General features: G+C 40.3%; 1 protein-coding gene across 2 annotated transcripts in view; it reads left to right on the top strand.

Moving 5' to 3' along the window:
• Positions 1-25,225, top strand: part of LOC105195715 (neurotrimin) — a 153,016-nt gene extending 127,791 nt beyond the window's left edge. For both annotated transcript variants that reach the window (XM_011161272.3, XM_039448558.1), the window contains exons 4-10: positions 4,912-5,070; positions 8,762-8,890; positions 9,230-9,367; positions 14,673-14,822; positions 15,680-15,718; positions 20,441-20,509; positions 20,706-25,225. In XM_011161272.3, the coding sequence (XP_011159574.1) occupies positions 4,912-5,070; positions 8,762-8,890; positions 9,230-9,367; positions 14,673-14,822; positions 15,680-15,718; positions 20,441-20,509; positions 20,706-20,863 (842 nt within the window). In that variant the 3' untranslated portion in view covers positions 20,864-25,225. The remainder of the gene's footprint in view (positions 1-4,911; positions 5,071-8,761; positions 8,891-9,229; positions 9,368-14,672; positions 14,823-15,679; positions 15,719-20,440; positions 20,510-20,705) is intronic.
• Positions 25,226-25,650: the final 425 nt, after the last annotated feature.

Below are 25,650 nucleotides of genomic sequence, written 5' to 3'. Positions count from 1 at the left end.
GGGCTGAGCCCAAGAGAATCTGCTGGTGTAGTGGTGGTGATGGTGGTGGTGGTGGTGGAGGTTGTTACAGGGTGGGATGGACGGAGATAGAGCTGGTAGAGCTGGATTGATACCTGATACAAGTCTACCTCGCTTGAGGATTTTTGCGCCAGCAGCGCCAGCGCTCGAAGAAGGGAAGGATTCCCGCCGCAAAAAGCACGATATACGACGGAACGTCTGATTGCTGTCATTTAGCGAGAAATTCACGAGTATCCTCTTTTATAGCGTCAGGTAAACGAATATCGATCGATAAAATGTGGAGCAGACACGGGAAAAATATCTTAATAGAGAAATTCGCAGATACGTGCGACATACGTGTTACCAATTTTTTTTCCTCCTGGCGCGAGCGTGTAACGCGGAAAAATAATTTGACAGAGTGTCAAATTCTACGACCTAACGTCGAGAAACGCTCGGAAATCAGTTAAAGGGAATTCGAAGAGTGGCGATCGTTACCGAAAATCGGTGCCGAGGTCATCCCGCTCGCTTGGCAACACCTCAGCGTTACAGAAACAACGTCAGATGAAACGAAGTGCATAGTCACGTTGAGGAGTGGTGAGTTTCTAGGACTCCCCGAACCAACGGGGTTGTTGTTATCGGTAAACGGGATGGGTGAGGCGGATTGAGGTTGATACGCGATACCGGGGGTTTTGCTTTAATATATAGAATTCTCCGCAATCCGCGTGCGGCCGGGTATCATAACCAGACACAGCGTGCGGAACAATGCGAATAAACTGTGGTGTAGAAGCGTATCGCGGACGTATATCAATTCCGAGCGGTGTTCAGCAACGCTGTAACGACTAAGACCCATTTACATATTGTTATTGTTACATAAGACACGGCTATGTACGGAAGCGCGGCGCCTTTCACATTTCTTTCGCTAAACAATGACAATGATTTTACGAATGACGCATCGTCAAGATAGTAGTGTCACGCGTAAGAGAAAGAGAGAGAGAGAGAGAGAGAGAGAGAATCCATATCAAATAAATGTTTGCACGAAAACAAAAGTTTGCACGTTAGGTTTCGCATTAAAATTGTTTCATATCCCGATATACAATCCATGATGCCATATTGGAGCATTAAATCCGGATTGATGCGAGGATGATGGATGCTGGATGCGACGGGACGGCTTACTATAATGTGTGCGGCGCGTAATGTACGAGATAGAAACCGTAAAACGAACGTGTGGAATAACAGAAACTGGGCCGCCCATTACTATATTAAATGATCGGTAATCTGATCTCGATCGAACATATATTTCTAGTTTTCGTTAAAATATCTGACGCTTTAATTGCGTACGTTATCACTACGTGTAATCGTGTAACTCTAGCTGAAATACTTTTTCGCGACGTTGTCGACGAAGCTTTCTAAAATTCATTAACCATTTGTACACCAATCTCCATGCTAAAAGTTGATATAAATCTGAAGGGCGAAGATGAATTTGGCTAGATAGCGCTATTGAAATAATACTTTATGTACAGTCGAGAGTGCAACGGGTTAAGATTTGGGTCCAGATTGATGTGGTAATAAACGGTAACAGCCGCATGAGCGATTACGCTGAGTTTTGTTTCGCAGTTTGGCGTCTGCGAGGTTACAAAACACGTGAAATAGAGGAGTAAAAGCGAATTGCAACTGCGGTAATGCCCAATTTGTTGCAAAGTTTTCACTGAATACATTGGCTTGAGCAATCGTTTAGAAATCGGTCATAAATCACTGGATTCAACGTTTTCAATTTAGAAAACCTTGAATTAATTAATTCTATCAAAAGTTAATTGATTTTTCGCAACTTTCCGGATGCAATCGTGTTTTCAATTTATATTTATAGATATCTATAATACAATATACATATATTCCTTAATGACAATATTATAAATGTTATAAAATATGCATATACATGTTAGTTGCATATATTAGATATATACTAGAGGGAGATGGCCAACTATTTTACTTTTGTATATTTTCTTTTCCTTTCACATGAGTCATCTGTATAAAATGTTTACAAATTGAAGTGGGTTTATAGAAACTTTTTACTTTGACATAATATCGAAGATAAATAATTCGATATATGTATGTTTTTGTCAATTTGTACAAATACTCTATGTTATTCCACGAGAGGCAACATGTAACGCGATAACATATAAGACTATATTACTAACTGAGATTACTAACCTTATAGATGGATCTCATAATGCTGTCTTTTATTTTATCCTATATATGGTTTTTACTACCTTATAGTGTGTCTTATCGACAGATGTGCCGATTTATGCTGCATCCCGATTTTATGTTTAAAATCGCATTACGAGGAAAATAAGAAAGAGAAAAGTATAAATAAAGTGGTTTTAGGACGCTGCAAACATGTAAAATGATTTAATATTTTCAATAATAATATACTCACTGTTATTTAAACTGTGCAGTTTGCAAAAGAAAATTGTGCAAATGTTATTTTTGCTTTTAAACTTTGAAGAATTCGTTTTTAGCAGATTTTATACATAAAAAGCCATGGATGTGTGAATTATGGATTTTTACTTCTTTAATTATTTAAGCAAATCTTAAAGTGCAATATTTAGTTTCCGAGAAATAAAGAGATGTTGCTTCAGGAGGTCTATGTCAATATTGGCGGCTTTCCTGTAGTATGTATATATCTATATTCATATATATTCATAATTTAAATTAAAAAAATTTTTAATACAAATTTATCCCGAGCAAAAATTATTTTTTTATGACATATGTATTTCTTCCGCGATAGAAAAATAGAATATAAGAAAAACAACTCTTTTCTGAGAATACTGTTACGATTAATTACATTGCAAATACACTAATTAATAGCACAGCCAAGATTGCATACTATATGTTTAAGTTTGTCATTATTTTTATGTATTATCGTGTTTATATACTCTATTCAGTATGTATTGGTACACGACGGGTATTACTACTGTGTGTTCCGGTCGAATATTGGTAATATAATAGCGCCGTAAGTTGCATTGGTACCATAATTCGCGTGGTCTCCAAATAGATGCGTACGATCGAACGATCGAACGAGCGAGCGAGCGAGCGAACGAGCGAACGAACAAATGCTCCAAGTTCGATTGTGCGGTGGAGAGGACCTGCAGAAGAGAAGTGGGGTCTTCTGGTGGCCAGTGGAGATTCTAGGTGGCTTTGACCCGCCAATTCAGCATCACCCATACGGGCACTCAACCGCAAATCGAGTTCCGGCCGTAGGGCGGAATAAAATCGACCCCGTCAACCTCGACCTGCTCCTCCCTCTGGCACACACAACCGATGCACGAGCTTCGGGCCTCGATTCGCATGTAGGCGAACCTAGTAAGACATTACTCGCGAGGGACGCGTTTATATATCTCGGGAGAAGGTGAGAAAGAGAGAAAGGGAGAAAGCGCACGGGAGATAGGCGGAGAAAGAGAAGATAAAGGAAGAGAGCTCGGGGTTTAGACTTTAATGGGTGTAGCAAAATGGAAAAGCCTGGCTACGGGATAACCGGGCCACGCTCGGGATTATGATTTCCGCAAAGAGCGCGCGTGTCGCGCGTTGATATTCTTTCCGGATCGCGATCGTAAAGTCCGCCGTTTTATGCGGGAGTCGGGGCGAAAGTAGTGCGGTCGGTAAGCTTCAACGATCTGCATTTGTATACACGGGATTTTAATGCGCTCGCGTTCTCGGGGAAAAATTGGATCCCGTAAAGTCTCCCGCGAGGCGAGGATTTTGTATTTCGCCGGCCGCGCGCGAAAGATACATGTATAGATGGACTCGAGAATTTTTGATGATGGATGTGACGAGCAAAGCAATGCGACGGTGTACGCGCGTACGTGTGGCACGTGCGCATGTGTACAGCCCGGCTCGTATTCCGGACTATCCTGAACTCGACTGAAACTCCGGCTTCCGGGTAGGTCGTGTGAAACCCGAAACGAGAAACTCGTCTCCTTCGGCTTGCTCTCTTTACTGCCCCCCGAGTACGAAAGGTCCGACATTCGGTAGGTAGGGCGAATCGTCGTCGCGCGTGGGGTGACTCGCTTCCGCCGGAGATGACGCGGATGCGTTCGTTCCTGCCGTTATCGTCGTCTACTTTATTACGTGCAGCCTGCATGCGTCGTGTACGCGCGCACGTGTCGTCCCGCCGCGCGCCGCGCGCTGCTCTCGCAGTTTCCACCCTTCTCGTATGCGAGAGAGCTAATCCACGCCGGCTGATTTATGGACGAACAGATATACTTGTCCACCCCTTCACTGCCTTTGCGAGATGCAACTTACGGTGCGTTATTGTTGCACTAAGTGTTACGAGAGCTCGCACGCTCTCTCTTTCTCTTTCGCGTCGCGTCGCATCGGTAACGTTAGAGAGATCAGATTTACTACTCCGTGCTCGTTTCGCTAGGGCAATCTCCTAATTTCTGGTAACCAGATACTCGAATGTAAGCTCTTTTATTAGATATTGTATGATTGTAGGATCACGTCTATTAGGAGAATTAAAGACAAATATAGACCGATCCAATCCCGTGGTTTTCCTTGATTTAATATACTTTTCTATCTATCTAACCTGATTCTGTTGAATTTCTGATACGGGATCTACTATTTTTAAGATAAATCTTCTTTTACGGGGAACAAATCGTAAGCATAATTGTAATTATGATTTTTATCAGAATAATTTTCTGCGATCGCAGTAATTATTGATGAGATAATCTCAGAGCGAGATGATTGGAACGATATTCGAGCACAAAGGCGCGATTTATATTTCTAATTGCGCAAAGCACTCTTCTTTTTCTTCTCCAAAATGTTTCTTTTTTTTTTCTTTTCAAACGCACTTACATTCTGCGCTACCCAGCTAATCCATTATACGATATTTTCATGCTCGCACTTTTCTGCCGACAGTGCCGCCCGATATTCTGGACTACGACACCAGCACGGACATGGTGGTGATGGAAGGACGAAACGTGACTCTGCGTTGCGCCGCGACCGGTTCCCCGGCGCCTAACATCACCTGGCGGCGCGAGGACGGTCAGCAAATTCAGCTCGGAAACGGGGAGGAAGGTGAGTTTTAACGAGCTGCCCGCGAACGAGCGTAATTCGCAGTCAGGCCGGTGATAAAGCCGGGAAAATTTCGCTGAATTAAGGTGACTCGCTTTCTCTGTCGCCACTTTTCCCTCATCCCCCCGACGCCTCTTCGCCCCTTTCGTCGCGACGGACGTCCGCGTCGCTTCGTTACAGCGAGAGCTAATCGAATACGACGAGCGAAAGACGCGGCATTTGATACTCGGCGAAGTGCACTTGGCGATCATTCGCGATGCGGTCCTTTTCGGGATTACGCTTTTAATCCCTTCCCTTCGCCTTTAAACGCTCGCCTCGGAATGTAGCAAGTATTTTATGTGTCATTAGCTCCGCGCGGACGAAATTTCTGCGCTCCACATTCGCCTCGGAAGGCTACGGTTTCCCTCTTCGGTCCTTTATAAACTTTTTTTTTACATTATATTCCCTCCACTGTGTGCCGGCTTTTACTGATATTTCCGTTATGAAAACGTTGATTTCACCCAATTTTTTTTTTCTTTTATTCACGTACGGAGCTGTGAACTCGCGTAACGTGTAAGCACACGAAGGTAAAACTTCGCTTATGAAGTTTGTAACTTTCATAGCCGACTTGCAAAAACGCGATATATACGGCGCTTTTCAAAATAGTATAATTTAATTCGCCTGATAAACGCTTGAAAAAGCGCGCGGACGAGTTTTAAATATTTACAAATTTAACGTCGTAGATTATTTTTCGTTCCTGAAAGATAAATGCGCGCGCGCCCAGCTTTCGGAGGCGATCATCATTGGGGTACCCCGGTTCGACTCGCAAACCCGAGTAGCTCGGATCGAGTAAATATCCCTCTAACGTCCCTAAACGCGGCGGCAACGCGCCAAAAGCTCGCTCGGTTACGCGCGCGGCCGTAAAGGCACCGCCGGAAAAAAGATTTACGCTCGGCGGCGGAGATACATTCGGTCTAAACTGCGCGAGTGCATTCGAGCCGTATCAAGCTCGGGCTGCCTGGCGGTCGCTCGGGAGCGCAAACACACCGCGTGGCAAGGCCAATAGGTTAGAGCGAGGTGATACGTTTGCAGAGACCGAGGGAAGATCTTCTATATTTGCATTGAAATTGGCAAACACACGACGGAGCGCGCGATACGGCGACTCCGGTGCGACGGGGTGCATGCGCGACGCGACGGCTCCGGGATGTACGGGAGGAGCGCGAGGGTTGCGATAAACAACCGGACCGTCCTTAACCCACGATTACGCTATCCATAGTTTCGCTATTACGCCATTAATCCGATTAAGTGTGACGTCGGGAAGGGAGACTGTGACGGATCGTCGGCTTATTCGCTCCGGACCGCCACTCCGCACTCGAAAGAATATTTCGTTCGATTTTTTTTCCGTTATATTTTTTGTGTCGCTGCGGAACACGTAGGACAGTATTAGAAAAAAAAAAAAAATGGTTTGGCGGTATTAGAAAAAAAATCTCAGCTCTCTGTAATGATGTTGTGATGTACACGTTAATGACATTATGATCAAGGCATTGTTACTACGGAGCATTATTGGATTATTTGGAACTTTGGTGTAACACATCTTGTAATCTTGTCTCGACGGGTTTCGAACTTGAGCAAGTTAGCGTCATTAGCTTCTGATATCGCGTATCGGATGGAAATATCGCGATTCCCGAATCACGTTCCGCGCAATTTCTTTTTCATTTGTGCGTACCTTGTTTTATTGGTTTAGCCTTTGGCCACGTCGTCGTTATCTTTTTCTTATGAGACATTTAATTTGTCATCGATGCGAGAGCGACTGTTGAATTTAATTGTGGTCAAGCGGAAGGGCATATCATAGACAGCCTTCAACTTTTGGATAAGTAAACTAAATTTGCGGTTTGTAATACAGACAGTCTCCAAACTGTTTGTTGCCAGAGTTGACGGGCGCTCTCCGTAAATTGTTATTTGAATTTCGGGCACGTATGGATAGGAATTATACGAACCGTTCAATTTCAATTTATACTTTTGCAAGTTTTTATTTTCGAATATCAAATTAATTGAATATAATTAAATATTTAGAGAATTTTATAATACCACATATTTGTTTCTCTCTTTTTTTTTATTATTAACTACAGCATTATTGAATGCATTTTATGAATAACGGGAATTTATGAGATACTTCGTTCAACAATTCTAGGAAATTTAACAGTAGTCGGCAGTATGTTTTATTTATTATCGTGTGCATTGTCCGTGTACTAGTATAATTTAAAATGCTTTATAGAGGTTGCACACATGCTTGGAGCAGCTCACAATCGAGTCCGCAGCTGCTGCATTATGCGGTCGTTCGTCAAAACAGTTTGCACATTTTCCCGGTGCATTTTAGCGCGCGAAAGTGGGGTCCTTCTTCGCCGGCGATAATAGTTACATTGATAAAATGGTAAAAGTTTGCGTACAGTTTTTGCCGCTGCGCGCGCGATGCGAATCGGTGTAGGGGCTCGGGGGCATTTTTCTCGCGTGCGATATTTTTCAAGCGCAATAATTGTAATAATTTTACGGAGAATTTGCATCGGGGAATTCGCTTAGACGCACAAAACCTTGAGCGCGCTCAATCCGTTTCCAAATTGAAACGTATATATAAGTGATGGAACTTCGGCAACCAATTTCCGTCGTGTCGCGTGCGACGGTACTGACGTCAAAAAAGTTGCACGAATGTACTTGGTGAACTTCACTGAGGTGGACGAGCACGTTTAAAAATATGACTCGGTAAAATTTCCAATGCAAAGTGTGGAAAAACGTTATCTCGCCGTTATTCGTGCCATTGATCGAATTAAATAGAATTGTGTCGGAATAACTTAACTGTTGCCATCGTTTGTTCTTTTTTTTCTATTTGAACAAGTATTTTAATTCTTCTTTATTTTTATATTTTTGTAACATCATTGGAAATTAAAAACCAACCAATAAAACGAATATGTTACGGGTGAAACGATATTTTTTAACAGAACGTAATCCCAAAGATTTTCGAAAATTCTGCAGTCCCGGGCTGCCAGTGCTAATAAAAATATCGACGTCAAAGCGGTCCGTCGATCGGGCGTCACGCACTTTTCCCATGCGCCAAACTGTCTATAGCTATAACTTTATCGAAATTCCCGGAAACCGTAACATCCCCGAGAATAAAAAACAAAAATTTGGCGAATTCCACTGAGGTCCGATGTTCCATGTTTCATGGAAAAATCGATTGACACCAAAAGCATTCGATGTCACAGCGTAAAAGTTACATCTACCTCGATTTATCATCGATAACATCGATCATATTTCGCACGGAAATTCTCGTTGCAAACTTATTGATACCTTTCTAGCCTGCAGTTGTAATCCCTTTCATTCGGCAAAATCTCCATCCCTTTTTGTTATTTATCGACAAATGAAATTTTTTTTTCTTTTTCCGCACAGTAAATTCCGTAATGAACGTGCCTCCAATTTGGAATATTTTACAAAATGATCCTCATATTAGATTCTATACGGCACGATATATCATTTTATCTTATTACGTTTTCATATATCACGTTTCTATTTTAGATAATTAAATATCTGTATTTCATACGTTCCTGCCCCTCTATTACTTTTCTGTTTTAGATAATTAAATATCTATATTTCATACGTGCGTTACGTTCTTGCTTCTCTATTACTACGTGACTTTCATTATAATTAATACTTCTAATTCCAGTTGCGAGCGTGGACGGTCCGAGCTTCAATATCACAAAAGTGAACCGGCTACATATGGGTTCCTATTTATGCATCGCGTCCAATGGCGTGCCCCCGTCTGTCAGCAAAAGAATAATGCTCACTGTGCATTGTACGTATATATTCATCTCTTGTGCGTCTTATTTTGTATCAAATTCAATCTCTATTTTAGTTGAAATTGTGTCACGAGACATTTTTATTATCAATAGTTAAATATCAATAGTTAGTTGCTGCCCAAAGATATCTAGCAACAATAATTTATTTAACTGTCAGAAATATAAAAAAAAAGGAGGAAATATGAAATGGCATTTTGTATTCATAAAGCTATAATAAAAAGTAGTTATTAGAAAGAGTTATGCAAATGGTAATCAAGGGTTCGTGAAAGAAGAAAACCGTATAATTTGAAATTTAAAAGTTGTATACACATCACCGTGAACGCTGATTGTTTCAGTTCCACCGATGATCTGGGTTCAGAATCAGTTAGTCGGTGCCCAAGAAGGTCAGAAGCTGACTCTGGAATGCTATTCCGAAGCATTCCCGAAATCTATTAATTATTGGACCAGAGATCAAGACAAGATTGTACCGCAAGGTGAGCGCTTATTTTCAACAAATAATAATTCGTCTTGGAATCAAATTACGAATCAGACGCGACACTTGTTAGCAGTGAAATAGTAACAAGAACTTACCGCGCGATACTTTATTACACGATGCTACGAGTGAACATAATGGGAATTCATAGTGATCGTTCATAACGAAAGAGACTCTTTCATCTCATGAAAGTCATGACCCCGATGGAAAGTAGGATGACTTAACAATTTTGTAATATGCATCGCTCACGACACGCACCTGTCGCACTTTTTGATGATTCATGTAACTTTGCGGGAGAGAGAGAGAGAGAAAGATAATTACACCCCGATGCGTATTCCGCGTAGTGTGCATTCGCGAGGAAGGAAAATAACTGGTTGTAACGAACCCTCTGAATAATGAAAGCTTCATACCGAACGCATAAACACGCACACAGGCGAAGCGCGAGTATAAGCGTTTTCGCTCTGCTTTATGCGCCGTCTGCAAAAGTGGCTTTACTTTAGTACTTTGCATCGATCCTTTTCGGATCCGTATCTTTCTCGCGTATCGCAACGTGTAATCGCACACACACACACACACGCGCGCGCGCGCGCGTCCATGACTCCTGTTGGACGCATTCAATCGTCGGAGGAAGCTGCGCGGTTACGCCGCACTTTTACGGCGGAGAATTAACCGTATTATGAAATACGCGCGTAGTAACCGCGCGTTCGTTGCACGTTCAACAGTCGAGAAGCACGAGGCGTAAAACGGTGCATTAACTATTACCATTATGACTCTTGTATTCTTTATACGCCTTTTGTAACTTGACTCCTCTGTTGCTGGTGCGTTTGGTACTATATGCGGGGAATTGCGTGTTACACATTACACTCTGCGGGTAACATAATTATCTCCCTGTTGTTGTTAGTTGGCGAAATATGTTCATGGCCTTCCAGTTTCCATTTAAACAGTTGACAGAAATCTTCGGACGCGGGATTACGTGTTAACACGATCGGGAGGGGGAGGGTCAAAACTCACATTGTGCGCAACATTATTGCGTTCGATACAGATGCAAATGCTAACCACAGCGACGATGTAATAACGGCCGGCGCAGAAAAGGGCGATCTCGGTTGTGTTTGGCCGTTCATATACATACTCGTCGCGTCCTTAGCCTTCCTCATAAATGCCAGATAAAATCGTGTTATACCTTTAACGTGCTACCGGGATTCGCATGCATTATTCAGAGGCTAATTCCGGTCGAATAAACGACCCGAAAGAAGAGCTGCGCGAGATGTTGGCGCGCGTACGCGGCCTGATACTGCTTAAATAAATAAATCTAACGGTATTAAAAACTAGATTGCCTCTTGTAATCGCCATATCGCCCCCCCCCTCCCCTCCTACATTTATTTCGAAGATATACAGGGCCGAACCACGTGTAAATTAAAAGCAGCGCCGTGTTTCTCCGGTGGAAACTCATTTAAGGAATTAACTTCTAGATTAGATTCATGGATAAAATGGCATTAAAGGATTTCATTCATAGGAGAATTTAAAGATATCTTTCTTTATGCAATGCTGAGCGCGCGCGCTGATCAATAGTAATGGGATTAATAGCAGTAAAGCGAAACGGTAGGGGAGGAAGGAGGTTAGAAGCGGAGAGATAAAAGTTTTGATCACGTAAACACCCGTCGCGTATAAAATTCGCTCGCCCATCCGATAAATTATGTGATATGAAAAGTGGGAGATTTTTTTCGAGCAAATAGCGTTACGTTTTAATCAAGAAAATTTAGATGCCTGCATCGATCTGCAGTCGCGATAACAGCGATGGAAAATTGAAGGGGGAAACTTTAGGATGCGCACAGAGAGCAATTAAATCATCCCGAAAGATAGCTGTCAATACATTTTTGAGAGATCCCGAACAGCGCAGCTGCTTTATTTGTCCCTTTTTTTTTATAGTTACATATTCGTTACAGCGCAGTGCACTTCGGCATGAACGGCCGGGGCTAGCCTCGGGGCGGCGAAAACGTTTCATGCGAATTGCACGCCCGTGCATTCTGTGTTTTCTTTCATTTCTTCGGCCAATTTCCATTTGCGTCTAATTGAAAGCATTCAAATAAACAGAACCGGCGGAACGGTCTGTGTGATTGTGAAAATTTCATCCCGCTCGCTTTTGACCGCCTCATGTCAGAATCCGCGAGATTGCTCGTCCCGCATTCTCTCCTTTTTTTTTGCACACGCTATTGGCTGCGAGCATGATCAAAGCTAATACGGGCTGACGTTTGTTTCTGTCGTCGGACCGTTAAGTTATTTTCCATGAGATTACATCGATGGGAGACGCCGCAAACAACGCGATGTAATATATTCTCCCTGGCGATTATGCTCTAGAAGTGAGAAATATCACGGACGAAGAGAGAGAGGCACGCGGAATGCATGTACGAATGGCGTGACTGGAAAAATGATTGGAGGCGATTTCACGCGTTTTAACAAGACGTACTGTGATCGATGCCACGGCAGATAGCGTCGAACTCGCCGTTTAGATCGGAAATAGTTCTTGGTGGCGACGTCAAACCTGAAAATACCGGTCCGAAGGAGAAATGATTGGTCAATCAAATAAGAAAGTGAATCATTTGGCTTTATATATCTTTCCTACAATCAAATTGCGACTCGCTGCCTGCGTACATAAAAAATCGTCTCGTGCAAATTTGCTTGTGATGTAAACTAGAATGTAATGAATTTAATGTCGAATCGCGATGTACACGTTATTATTATTATTATTATTATTATTATTATTATTATTATTAACAATATATTAAAATGGAGCGATAACTTCTTAATAAATTCGACTATTTTCATTACGTAATTCAGTATTCATAGTGCTATTTATATCAAAACGGTTTCAATAACCTACATTTTCTGGCGACTCACTCCGTATAATTCAAGTTTTGCCTTACACAAACCGAGCCGCCTCTAAATCGTTCGCGCCGATAACGAGTACAATAGAAACGGAATTTTTTTTCTCCCTCCGAGAACAATCGAAGCCTTACTTGACAGCCATCGCCAAATTCTAACATCAAGGTGAGCAATTTTTACAAAAGCATTTGTAATCTCAATAATTTTCTCCTACTTATACGAAACACGACGCGAAAGAAAGTTTTGTGTTTCTTCTTTTTTAAGCACTCGTACAGGAGGACTTTGCAGCAGCAATTTGCTAGAGTTCTTAAAGAGTAGAAAAGTCGGCCGGCTCGAGCATTAAAGGACGTTATTTCGCTTTTGCTCATTATATTCACCAAATGTTAAACATTAACTTGCCGGAAATGATAAAATTGCAGTTCAGACGGTTTGCATAAATCCTCGGTATAAGGGCTTTGTTGGCATAATCCAGAAATTCTCTTCGTTTTATCGAGCAGCGACGGCGATTCAATATTATGATCGAATATGTGTGAGTCAATCCTGCTTTTCCAGATTGATATTCCTGCGGTAGATATTTTCGTATTTTTCCTCATAGTTTTCGCTTTTCAATACTCGGAACGAGTCGTTCGATGGTTCTGTACACGTCCATATTCCATTCAAGACGTCGGAAATCATCTTTGAATCCGAAGCTACAATTTGATCGTTCATCGCTATCGATGGGTCAGAGGCGATTTCTATGCCTTCACATTTGTCCGCGTGACATAGCTCGCATAATCAATCCAAACATCTAAGATGCCGCGTTTCGTCAAAACGGTCGGTAAATCGCTCCTGCCGATTGGCGCCGTAATAATAAATGGCGTTCGATTTCGGGTCGGAAACGGCCGTTCGGATCGACAGTCGTCTACGAATTCCCGCGTGGCTGTAGGAAGGTAACGTCACAATAGTTCAATCAGGTCGGAAGATGGTAGCACCGTATATGTGACTATTTCGGTATTCGACGCGCGGCGGTCTTAAGTTAACGTGATTTCGGTTTCGAGCGACGCCATTCAACGGCGCTTCCGGTTCTCGGCCCAGAAGAAGATTCCAAACGGCGCTGCGTTCCCGGGTGGTGTCGCGCGAAAAGCGTCGGAATCGGAATGCAAAATGGAACAATAAAAGGGATACAATCATGGACCGAACGTACTTTGGATTCACCTTGGAATGGACTCGGAACGGATAATGCGCTCTCCGTGATCGTGAATGTGGATATTTGCCGTTTCACGCTATTACGAATCGTTGACAGAATTCGATGAGACTCGTGAATTCACAAATCGCACGTGTAGTGCCCAAGAGATAATGGGAGGGCAGATATTTGCAAAATTACCGGATAATCATCGTGCGGGACATCATTTCGATGAAAAAACATTTAAAAAACACACTGGCGACTTTCCATCTATTTTTTATGCTAGCGGATCTCGTATGTCGCGGTACAAGAGCAATTTTAAATTTATAGTCACATTTATTCTCAAACGAGTGACACGTGAGCGATAATTCTCGTAGCTCGAATGGAAACGTACATCAATCTTTTATAACGATAAAGACATTTGATTATGTTAAATGGAAAATGTATCTATTTTGTTGCATTGCTGCTTTAAACTTTCATGACAGTCTTCCGGACGGCAAATTGAAAAAGCCACGTCTGTAAAATCAATCGCGGGACGAGAGAAGAAGTTTTTACGAGACACGTGGGCTCAAATAAATCGCACCCGCCACTTATTAAATCGCTCGGCCGATTCCCGGCAGGAAATAATTAGGCAGCAGACCTCTTTGTGAAATCCCGGTTTTCTCACTCAGCCGTGCTTTGTCATTGCACGGAAGGTGCACTGCCTGGAGTGAGTCGTTTCTATGAGATTTTTCGTATTGTCACCACCCCGCTTGACCCACATACCACGCACGAAGAACAGACGGTTATTTAAAAGCCCTCGATTACCGCCGCATATTCCGATAAAAATACCCACGATCCGTACTTCTATTTTCAAGCTCCACCCGAAAGAGTAAATCACGTCAGGGGAATGACAGGTAACCCCGGGCAAACGTGACTGACAGCACATGACGGAAAAGCGAATGTTTTTTTGTTTGTTTTTTTATTTTTTATTTTTTTTATTTCAGTATGCTGCGTCTGGTTGATTTAAGCGTGATTTTTTTTCTGAAATTGGGACAAAGAGCGCGGATATAATGCCCGCGCACACATATCATTTCTTTTTTTTTTTTTAAGGGAGCAGATAGATCGCTCTAATTCGATCCGCGTAATCCGGTGCGGCTACCTATCGTTGTGGGCAAATCTATCATTTATTTTAACAATAATGAAAAAAAAGAGAAAAAAAACACATACATTGAATAGCACTGCGCACGCCGCGCATTACTGACGGGATTGCGATTTGTTGCAGGAGGAAAATATGATCCGGTGCTGAAAGATAACGCGTACAAAATACACATGAAGCTGACGATAAACTCCGTCAGTCCGGCGGATTACGGCTCGTATAAATGCGTGTCCAGGAACTCGCTGGGCGACACTGACGGCAGCATTAAAGTCTATCGTAAGTATAATTATGGCATCTCGGCTCTAAAATTTTTTTCCTCTGTTCTTCCGCTGCAACGTGTATTAATGGTTGTCGTAATAGCCGTTGTTTAGCAAAGCTAATACCGGGATATTCCGCGAAATAAATTATAATAAAATTGCATTGTTTGCCGTTACTCAAGATACTTCTCGAGGCGTACTCGGATTCGACAAAGTAAAGTCGCGATTCCCTCGCGTAGCGCGTGCGCTGCCGGTAGCTTATTAAGCAGCAGCAGCTGCGTTAGTTGAAATAGTTGAAATTTTTTACCGAGATAGCGGAGTGAAATCCGGCGTGAGGCGGGCCAAACCTTATATTCTTAAAAGCGCTTGCGCTTATGAATAAAACAATATTTCGCAAAAATATTCCGGCGCGGCGGTTGCAAGGGGACGCCTACGATTCGGAATCACGGCCCGGGAAAAGTTCTCGGCCGTACTCAACCGTCGCGCTATACTTACAGTTGCGAGTAATATCCGCCAGTGTGTGTGAATCACCCACCCTGAAAATGGACCGAGTGCGAAGCGCAGCGGAGCCGTTGAAATTGTTTGCACCGGTAAAGTGAAAGATAACAAGGAGTTAGAACCTCTGCGAGTTAGGGCAATGCATAAACAAAGTCGCGAGTTAGAGAGTGTGACTTTAAAAGACTATCCGCGTTATTGTTCGCCTCGTTATTTCTTAGTTACAGAGCCATCGGGCTCACCCTTCGAACTACTCTTTCGAGGATGCCCCGCGACTCGAGAGAGTTCTTCAGTTCGCGTTTTAGATATTTCAACGTCACTTTGAAGCGCACGCTGCAGCGTCGTTTGAATAATACTGAACTGCTGTTATTTACTTTTCAGCAATATCGAGCTCCAATTCCAGCAGCACCAAGTACAAAGGTAAGTAGCATTTTCCACTTAAGCAATTGGCCGAAAGCATAATTCTTCTTTTCTGCGCAAAGAATAACTTTCTGTGCGGTAAAACTGACGCACAGGACTTGATAGTATAATTTAGTAAGCTCACTTTTAAGAAATTTCTACGTCAGCGGTACTAGATAGTTCGCACTAATGAGGGGAAAACCTTTCGAATGTAAAGAGAAGGAGAGACTCGCGGCTTAATTTTGAAATTGCTTTATGAATTTCAATGGAATCGTGAATAAAATTGTGGAGATACTAAGCCATTAATTAATTAACCGCTTCATTTCAATTTCGTTGCACGAAATATAAATCGATCGCCCTTTACTGCTCGCTTTGTATTGAGAGGTACTTTTTGAATGATGAAGCGTAGTGTACTTGTGGTGGACGAACGGGTCGCTGATTAATTAGATCGAGTAGCCAGTTTGTGCGATCGAATCCGCGCATCGTACGCTGCGCTTGATCGAAACCAAAGGAACAAATGTGCTTTTTCAACACTGTACCTGTACCGAACGTTGTACTCACGTACAGCGTCTTGCAGAGGACACTATCCAAGTGTCCGACATTGAATTGTTTCTTCTTGAAATATAAAAACCCAAAGGATACGTACTTCTTTTTTTATACGTGCCTAATTTTAAACTTGAAAGAAATACTTTTCGATGCGAGAGATAGTTTCGGAGATTTCACTAAAAAAGGTTTTAAACATAAAACTCGCAAGAGGTGTTTTTTTCCCTTAACGTGAGATTGAACACATATAAAACTGTGTTCAATATTGAATATCGAATGCATATAAAAAAATATATGTTTTTTTTATATTTTTTATATGTATTTGATATTCAATATTGAACACATTTTTACTTGATTTTTCAAAGAGAAACAATTCGATAGAGCTTAATGGCGAGCTTAATTGGTATCTTGTTCTTCAAATATTTTTCAAATCCCAACTTTAATGAAACGAACGAATTTTTGTCTAGCTTTTAAAACATTGCGTTTTATAGATTATATTTTATATTTGCTGCGATACTGCAAAAAGTGCGAGTAATTATTAAAAAAATATTTTTTCTTTTTCATTGACGATGTAATCTAATAATAGTAGATGTAGCGCAATGTAAACGCTCATTATTTTCCGGTACGCTCCCAAACGTCATTACGATTTCCCGGATTGTAATTTCTATTAACAATATCGTGATGCGGGAAGCGTATCCGACCTACCGCGGAGTACGCAACAAAAGCGCACGTTTGTGCGAATCTGTGTCGCCTGCGCTTGTTAAGGCATTTCAAGTTTTCCGTCCGACCAACTTCGAGCTTCTCCATCGTCGAGCGTGGAAGCTTTAAGAGAGGGTCGGTACTATTTTAGCGTGAAATCGCGGATGAATAGGAGCCGTCGTCGCGTCGGGTTTTGCGAACCGACCGACCGACCGACCGTCTCGTTTACACGACAGGCCGTCGTCGCGAGAGGAACGCGTATGTACAAAAGTCAGGGCGTGAAGCTTCATGCAAGCTCGTGCAGAATGCACCGAAGTCCGCGCGCGCGCGCGCATGCATCTGCGATAACGGAGATAGACGTTCAGAGAAACGACTTTTTAAAGAGACCCGGATGAATAACGTTTTGGCTCTTGCACCTATCGCGCTTTTCATCGCGATGGAAAAAGGGCAAAGTCGGAGTTACCCGCAAAGGGACCCGTCGCCTGCCTTCCTTTGGCTTTCCTCTTGCGTTAACGTCTCACGGCTGTGCGTATAACGTACTTTTCCTTAAGTAACCTCGCGCGTATCCGTTAAACAAGTAAGAAGTTGTTTTTGGAAAGAGAATGATCAATTTCATCGGAAAAATCTGAAAAAGAGGAGCACTTTGGCAAATAATGATTTTTTTTTAACAATTTACAAGTATATTACATAATGTTTTTATGTAAAAATATTTTACAAGACCCTAAGAGAACGATACAATTGTCTCAACGTTCTAACGCTATAGAATGCACATGTCTGCAAATTGATGGTAAAACATGTGATCTTATCGCTCAGATTTTTAAATAATATTGTTTATTTATTTAATTATATATGTATATTTAATGCATTTCTAGATGCAATTTTATTGGCATTATTTTTGGCATGCAAATGAGTATTGAAGGCGACAAAATGGCGGGCAGACGTTTAGAGTACCAATTCGCGAAAGACTCTTCTCTCTCAACGCGGTATTTCGAGTACGCTGATGTATTCAAAGAGATAATAATACGGGAAGAGCTTTGTGGAACAATACATCGGCCCCTCAAAGGAGATGGTAAATTACATGTCAGTGCGCCATGGCGTACCGTGCTTCGCTGTATTTCGTTGTGCTTTGCCCGAGTATTAACTAAGCGCACGTAAAGTATTGTTATCTACGTTGAGCTTTTTCTCTTTCTGCCGCAAAATGTATTCATCGTCGAAACATTGCACAAAGGACGCCGTATACTCGTTTATATATTTTTCTAAACTTCCAATCCGACGTTAAACTCTCGAGAATCGATCGTACATCGCGGCATCCCGCAAATCGCGCGTTATCGGTTTCCGTGATTACGGCTGGAAATTGAAATATGTAAAACTGTTTACTTGGTAGTGAGACTCGGCGCTATCGCTCGTTTCTTCTTGACCATACCGTTGTAATAACGTAATATAACTGCCGTGTATGTGTACTATATCAGAATGAAAAACGCCGATATAAAACTCAGCCTTTGAAGCACGTGCTTTAAGGCACTCTTGTCGGTCGCGATATAGCTCCAAGGCGCTTGAGAGTCTTCTCTCGCTGCTTTAATGGTTCATTTCGCAACGGGAAAACTTTAAACATCTCGCCCCGTCTTCGTTTTATGGCTAATCGATGTTTTTACGGTCACGCGGGCTCCTCTCGGCCGCGAATACGATTTCATCGCGAGTCTTTATGCAGTCGTCGCGCACCACGCCGTGCGCCGCCGCGCCGTGTAACGAGATATAAACGCAATATAAATACGTATTAATTTGGGGCACGTAGCGGCTAACGTCTGTTCGTAAATCAGCTCGTTGCAACGTTATTTTTGTGCAACGCTGCTTCACATATATTTCAGTCCCATTCGTGCTGAAACGATATTTTTGGACCAATGTACGATTATGTAACTGTACACAAGAAATCACCATAATTAGTAGCGCGAAGGCTGCGCGTTGCTAGCAGCAATAAATAATCGGCACACGAAAGTGATGTCAGCGCGAGCTGCTCGTAAAAGCAACTCGCTTTCATATTTCATCGAGTATCTTCCGCGCCATCATAATGAAAAATCCGGGATTTATTATTGACCCGTCTTCGGCCCGACTTCCCGTTCGCCCGGCGCGACCGGAAATCGATATATGCAAAATATTTTGATGCCAACAGATTGGGAGGCGACGTTACGTTGCACGATGGAAGATTTATTGAGACCGGTTTCAATGTCCTCGGTCAATTTTATTGAACTCTTTCCACCTCGCCACATGCGCTTAAATATACACGCCTCGATACGGGTATCGTTGTTAAACGTGCAAAACAGTGTAAATACGGCTCTGTTCCATGATAATGGAAAATTGAAACGGTATTATTGATGTCTCTGTTAAGGGCAAAGCGGATTTGGCACGTTTGGTTATTAATTTTTAATGGAATATATAGCCCGTTATTTCCGACGTGTTGGAGTGGTCGATGATACGTTTTCCTGGCAAAAATATTAGAGGCGCAGATAGAGTCATGGATCAATTTTCCGACACGGGCGAAAATAACAACGCGAGACGTCTCTGAAACTCCGCGCGGGAACTTAACAACGTGAAGACAAACACGTTGGTCATACCGTAAACCCTTCCGCAATCTGCGCCAGGCTTGCTCTATCGAGTGTCAACGGCCCTGTTCTCATTCGTTCTTCCCATTACTTGAGAAAACACACGGTCCAAGCCGCATTTTTCACGGAGACAAACCAACTAGAGCTCCCACCGTTGGCAAAACGCTAGATCGTTTTTCCAACAGCGACAGAGCATCCACTCTCCGCTCTATCTCGTTTTTGTATCGTTGTTTAACGTTAAATTTGCTGCAATTTTGCGCAAAGAACGAAAATTTTACCTCTTTTTTTTTATTAACAGAAATAAGCTCTCGGAGATATGTTTATTTTAAAGTCGTTGTCCGATATATGTGAGAAAACACAGTTATTTTTTTCAAATTGAATAGATTTATTTCGTTACATAAACTCCGTCTCATAAATCGTTTTCTGTCTTCATGCTCACTGTCATTGCTACTTCTCCAGCAATTGATTTAACAACCGTCGTAGTTAATAGTCTCGCGATGTACCATCCGAAACCGAACACCACATTGCGAAACAAATTACTTTAAAGACAATAGGAAAACAGCTGAAATAATCAATGGAATAATTCCTCATCCATACATTTATACGGAAAGCCAGCACTGAATTTCTCACGTTTACATAACAAGAGTTTACATTTATTAAATAAATACTACTAATTGAAATATGAATTTATTTAATAATTGTCGAGATTAATAAGGTTAACATCGATTAACATCGATAGAAATTTATTCGTACTGGATAGCGACGACTAAATGGAATATCCATAATTAGGTAATAGTTTATGAATAAAAGTATTGGTAAATATTTATTCAGACAATATTGACAATAGCAAAATATAAACTTCGCTTCGAGGAACACGGAACGTTTAATTTCGCTCTGTTTACAGGTAAAGCAAGACATAATTCAGGGAACAATAATATCCTGGAGGGAAATCAAGACATGCTAAAAGAACGAGGTATACATTAAACATCAGAATTCAATTCCAACAAAGATAATTGCACTTCAGTGCTTTTCTTTGTTCTTTCCAATATCCACGGATGTAAAAGTTTTCGGTTCTTTATCGCAGAAATCAAACGTTTCTATTTTCAAACGCAAACTTTCAGTTTCTTGGTACTTGCAATCATACGTCTGAAAAATCTCTGCTCTCGTAGATTTGAAACTACGAGGTCGTAAGGAGAACGGTGACGTGGCGGACTACGATGAATCGAGCGCTACCAGCAACGATAGCTCATTGCTGCTGGTGATCCTCGTCGCGTTGTGCCTGTGCCTACATCATCATCCACAGATGCGAACGTTACATCCAGCTTGAGATCTACCTACCACGGTCCTGCACGCCATCGCACGCGTAATACGATCATCGAACCATCATCATGACTTTGTACATCCACTTGTAAATCCATCGCTCAGGGACTTCCGTCGAGGATGAATATCGTCGAGGATTGCGTTGACCACTTTAAACTTAAAACAATAGGATAATAATAATAATAATATAAATAGTATTAGTGGTGGCTAGCGTCATTCGCTGGCGCAGTTCGCAAAGGGAGGATTACGACTTAAGGGACAGTCATTACGGACAGTTTCGGAACCAGAGTTCGGCGCGCAAATCTACCCCATGCGGCCGGAATCACGTTACAATGTTGGAGAACGCCTGATTTATTTTAAAGTTGCATTAGCGGCTTGCAGAGGTAACTGAAATATTCATGAATTTTGAACATTACGTCGAACATTCACGATTATGTAAAGATAATGATTTTTTCAAAAGAAAATTTGAATTAAATTACTCTCGTTCTTATAATTCTCTTCCTCTATTTAATTTTACTTTTAATTGAAAGATAGCTCGTATTTGCCTATTATCAATGATTTTATTTTTTTGTACTATAAGCGATATTCTATGTAACCGAGATAACGTTGCATACAGCTAATAAATTCTTTATGAAATAATAAATGTGTGGGTAGAGTATCTTTTATCGATCGACTGTATGCATTTTTCACCCTGCCAAGTTCGATCGAATCTTACAACGAGCAACAAATAAAATGTCCATTGAGATGAAATGGACGTTTGTGGACAAGCAAGGCAACAAAACGATAGACAGTTTGTACTGTTTCGCGTCATTTTTAATTGGCTATCCAGACAACGATGTATCCCAACGTCGGGCGACTATTACAAAGCGACGACCAAACGATGCAGCGACGCGACGATGTGGCTACGCCAATTGCTGGGAAAGGCACTTACTGTCTAGAAGCTTATTAGAGGAACTCTATGCTAGAGCGAAGCTTCCAATTCAAGTAAGGAATGAACTGCTTGGGCAGCTTCACACACCCTACAGATTTATCAAATATATTTTAAAGAATACAATTTATACATTGCGTGTAAGTGCAAAGGTATGTAAATTTTTATTTATTATAATTATTTTATTATATTTTATATTTATTATAATTGTTTAATTCTACAAGAAATTAAGAATATTTCTTATTTGTCAAATTCTAATTTGACTTCTTTATGATATGAAAAGTATTAATACTTTTCAATATTAAAAAGATAAGTATAATTATTTTATTTTATATTATTTTAAAAAGTGCTTTGTTTTTCTTTATGTGGAAGGACACGTAATTCTTTTTCGCTATTCAAATCGCAGTAACGCGAGTAATAGAGCATTGTGCCATGTAACTCGTCTCATTAGGTAGACAGCTGTTTTTTCGAATAAAGTTATTAATTATACTTTGAAAGCTGCATCGACGCAGTGACATCGATTGGCGTCGTTGTACATACATGACTTTCCGTAACTCTTGACTTGCAACTTAAAGCGATCGCTGTATGCATAAGAATAACTAGCATTAATCTCACAGAATATCCGAGGCGCATTATAAAAATAGTTATCGCTTGAATATTCGCACTAAAAAGAAAACCTCGGCAGACATCCTGAACTGTCCATTAAAATTTTTACCGAGACGGACATTTGCGTTAACAGAAACCTATTCTATAATAACTCTTTGTATAGTACCATGTATAATATATTGATATACTATGTATAGGATATTGGTATATAATTACTGGTGTGTGTATATATATAAATATCATATAGGCAGTATACATACACGTTCGACGATGCCACGTCGGTATTCTTTCGACTTTCTCCTAGCGAAACATCAAATGATTAACGATTTGTCCTATTTTTGCATAAAAACATCTTAAGTAATTCATTAGGTGAAAATAATCTAAATGCTTATTTATTTATAAATCTTTTTTATTTTAAGAAAATTTAAAGCAGGTTTTGATTTCTACAATTTTAATTCATATTTCACGAATAGAATAATATAAAGAGTTAACGTTTCGGTGATCGTATTTTTCTCAAAATAAGAAATATATCAGAGAGTATATATCGTAATCTGTACATAATATGCGTAATAAGTACAAGACTGAGGAGGCACTTGGCGTCCTTAAATAGTTTCCGAATGGTCGATGTATTGCGTGTGAATATCTCTGACTTCATTATGTTCTATATATATTGTACATACTGCAGTAGGCTGATAATTCACATTACCACTGCCACATCGATACGATCTGGCTAGGAATATCATTTTTGCGCAAAATAGATACGATTTCTCGACAATACCTAACACAAACTCACGATACAATAGTTCATTTAATGCGTTCGGCCGAGTGTGAATTAATTATTGGAACATCACTAAGACTATATCAATTTATTCCATGAACACACTGATAGTTATAACTGCAATTTCCGTATCATTAATTATTAACGTTGCGCAACGTATCAATATTTGCGTCGTAATCGATGCAAATATTCGCAGGGCTTCACTTAAGCTGTCAGAGCTTTGGATAACACATTCTATAAACTGGGACACCCTGTACGGTCTGAATCATAGTACAATATCACGATGCGGAGCTTGCACATGGCGCTTTGTGTTTTCGTTCACTGATGTATGTATACGTATGCAAATAGAGAGCTTATTATTGAATATCGGCCATGAAAGAGAGTTTTGAAATAGGTTAAGCAGACTACAATAAGGAAAAACAATAGAAGAATAAAGGAAGAAGAGAATTCTTATTGAATTGAAAGAGGGTATTCGAGCATTGAGAAACTAAAAGAAATAGTATGAAAAATGGTAAATGAGCTACGCAAACATATTACAAGAAAAGTTCGTCACGGAAATAAAGGAATTGATCGATTCTCTCTCAATGTAGAGATAATTAAGTTAGCAACTTTTGTGTTTGATGATTGTTTGATATAAAAATATTTAGCTACTTCCCGTATATAACATAATTTTCTTATCGATAGATTAACATCTTTTTGCAAGCTCGAAGGCTTGCAATTAACTTTGTAAATAGAACGGCTTTGCAAGCTTAAATACTCCAAACTAAATACTTCAGAATAGCGAGGGCATCGATAATATATATTCGATATTTAAATATACTCTGAAATGATTATAACGAATGCAGTTTGGAAAGATAATACTGCAGAATATTGTACATATATCTCTGCGGAACACTGTACATAAGAATACATATCACAACAAGTATCTGCATTCCTTCGATACGAAAATAAAGAAAACATTTTAACATAAGATATCGTTATCTGGAAGTGAATCAATGAAGTATTTATTGGTTTTTGCAAGAGCTGTCACTTTCAAAATTTTAATAATTCTAGACATGTCTATTTTAAATTTTATGCAGCATTACGATGCTCGAAAATATGGATACTGTGACAAACATAATACATTTACTTTTGAGATTTATTCATAACGTTTAATTACTATTGACGAATATGTCAATTCTGTTATTAAGGACAATTTTCAACGTCTTATTTAGCATCATACATATTGCATATCGAGTAACATTTATCAATTGAGATTTTATTATGAAGAGTTTAAACGTTCATGAATTATTTACAAGTAATTTAGCGACTGCGACAATTAAACAATATATTATATCCAGAGCAACTACTTTTGTATCATCGACATTGTAGATAACACATTAAATGCATAAAGTCATACTACACACGCATAAGGAATCAATGGAGTGCGGGATTTGTAATAAAGAATATAATACGAAACGTAGCTAAATAAAGCGTCACTAGATTAAGTACGTGACGATTACCATGTGGTCATATATAAGGAATAAATATATATTAAAATGTCATAGTGTGTACAGGTAGAATGCATTATCTGTGCTGATTGGTGGCGTAACTGTATATTTCTCTGCGTATGTATAATAAACACGCGGAAGTTTTTCTCTCTCTCTCTTTCCTCCTTCAGATGTCATAGCATTTCACAAAATCTTGCTATGAGGATAAGATTCCATTGCAACAAAACTGTAACAAATTGTATACTTACTGATGACGATAAGGAGCACATATTTATTTCTTATCTCTAACAAAATAAAATTCAAACGCGACTTACAAGTCATGAATGTCTCCGCGATAATGCTGGTATAGATCAGTGTGTAACTAGCTTACTAAGTTAATCAATCAATAAACAAATGTAGATTAACAATGATGTTCAATTGCGTAGCTGTACGGCAATTATACTGCGATGCTAGATCTGATCTGGTTGCGCCACTGCCCGTGCTTCTCGCACGCGATCTAGTCCTGTAAGCACTATCGGCATCAGGAAGAAATGTCCGTGTATACATGAAATACAAATTTATTACTTACTTTTTATCGTATGTATCTTAGTTCCCGAAAAGCTCGAGTGACATCTTCAATTCTTGCGCGTAACATTCATACCTTTCTCATAATTAAATTGCTGTTGGTAAGAGAGCGCTACTTTGCAAACAAAGAATTAAAAGTTATTAACAATACTTTTACTTTAAACTACATGCACAGTATTTTGCACAAGTTTTATGGTATAATTCTTTTGCAATTAACACAAAATTATTTTTCCTTTTTCAAAAGAACGTGCAAATGCAATATGGAAAATGGAACAATAATGTGCGAAAGTGCAGAAGTACATTAAAAAACAAAAATGAACATGTTTAAGATATAATAGTTACGTACATTTTAATTAATCTGTATTACATCAACCTATTAATCTCATTCTAAGCATTTTTCAAATTTATAAGTCTATGGGACTATGAAA

Source organism: Solenopsis invicta, chromosome 4 (assembly GCF_016802725.1).
Source record: "Solenopsis invicta isolate M01_SB chromosome 4, UNIL_Sinv_3.0, whole genome shotgun sequence".
Taxonomy (NCBI): Eukaryota; Metazoa; Arthropoda; class Insecta; order Hymenoptera; family Formicidae; genus Solenopsis; species Solenopsis invicta.
This window is presented reverse-complemented; position numbering and strand designations above follow the sequence as displayed.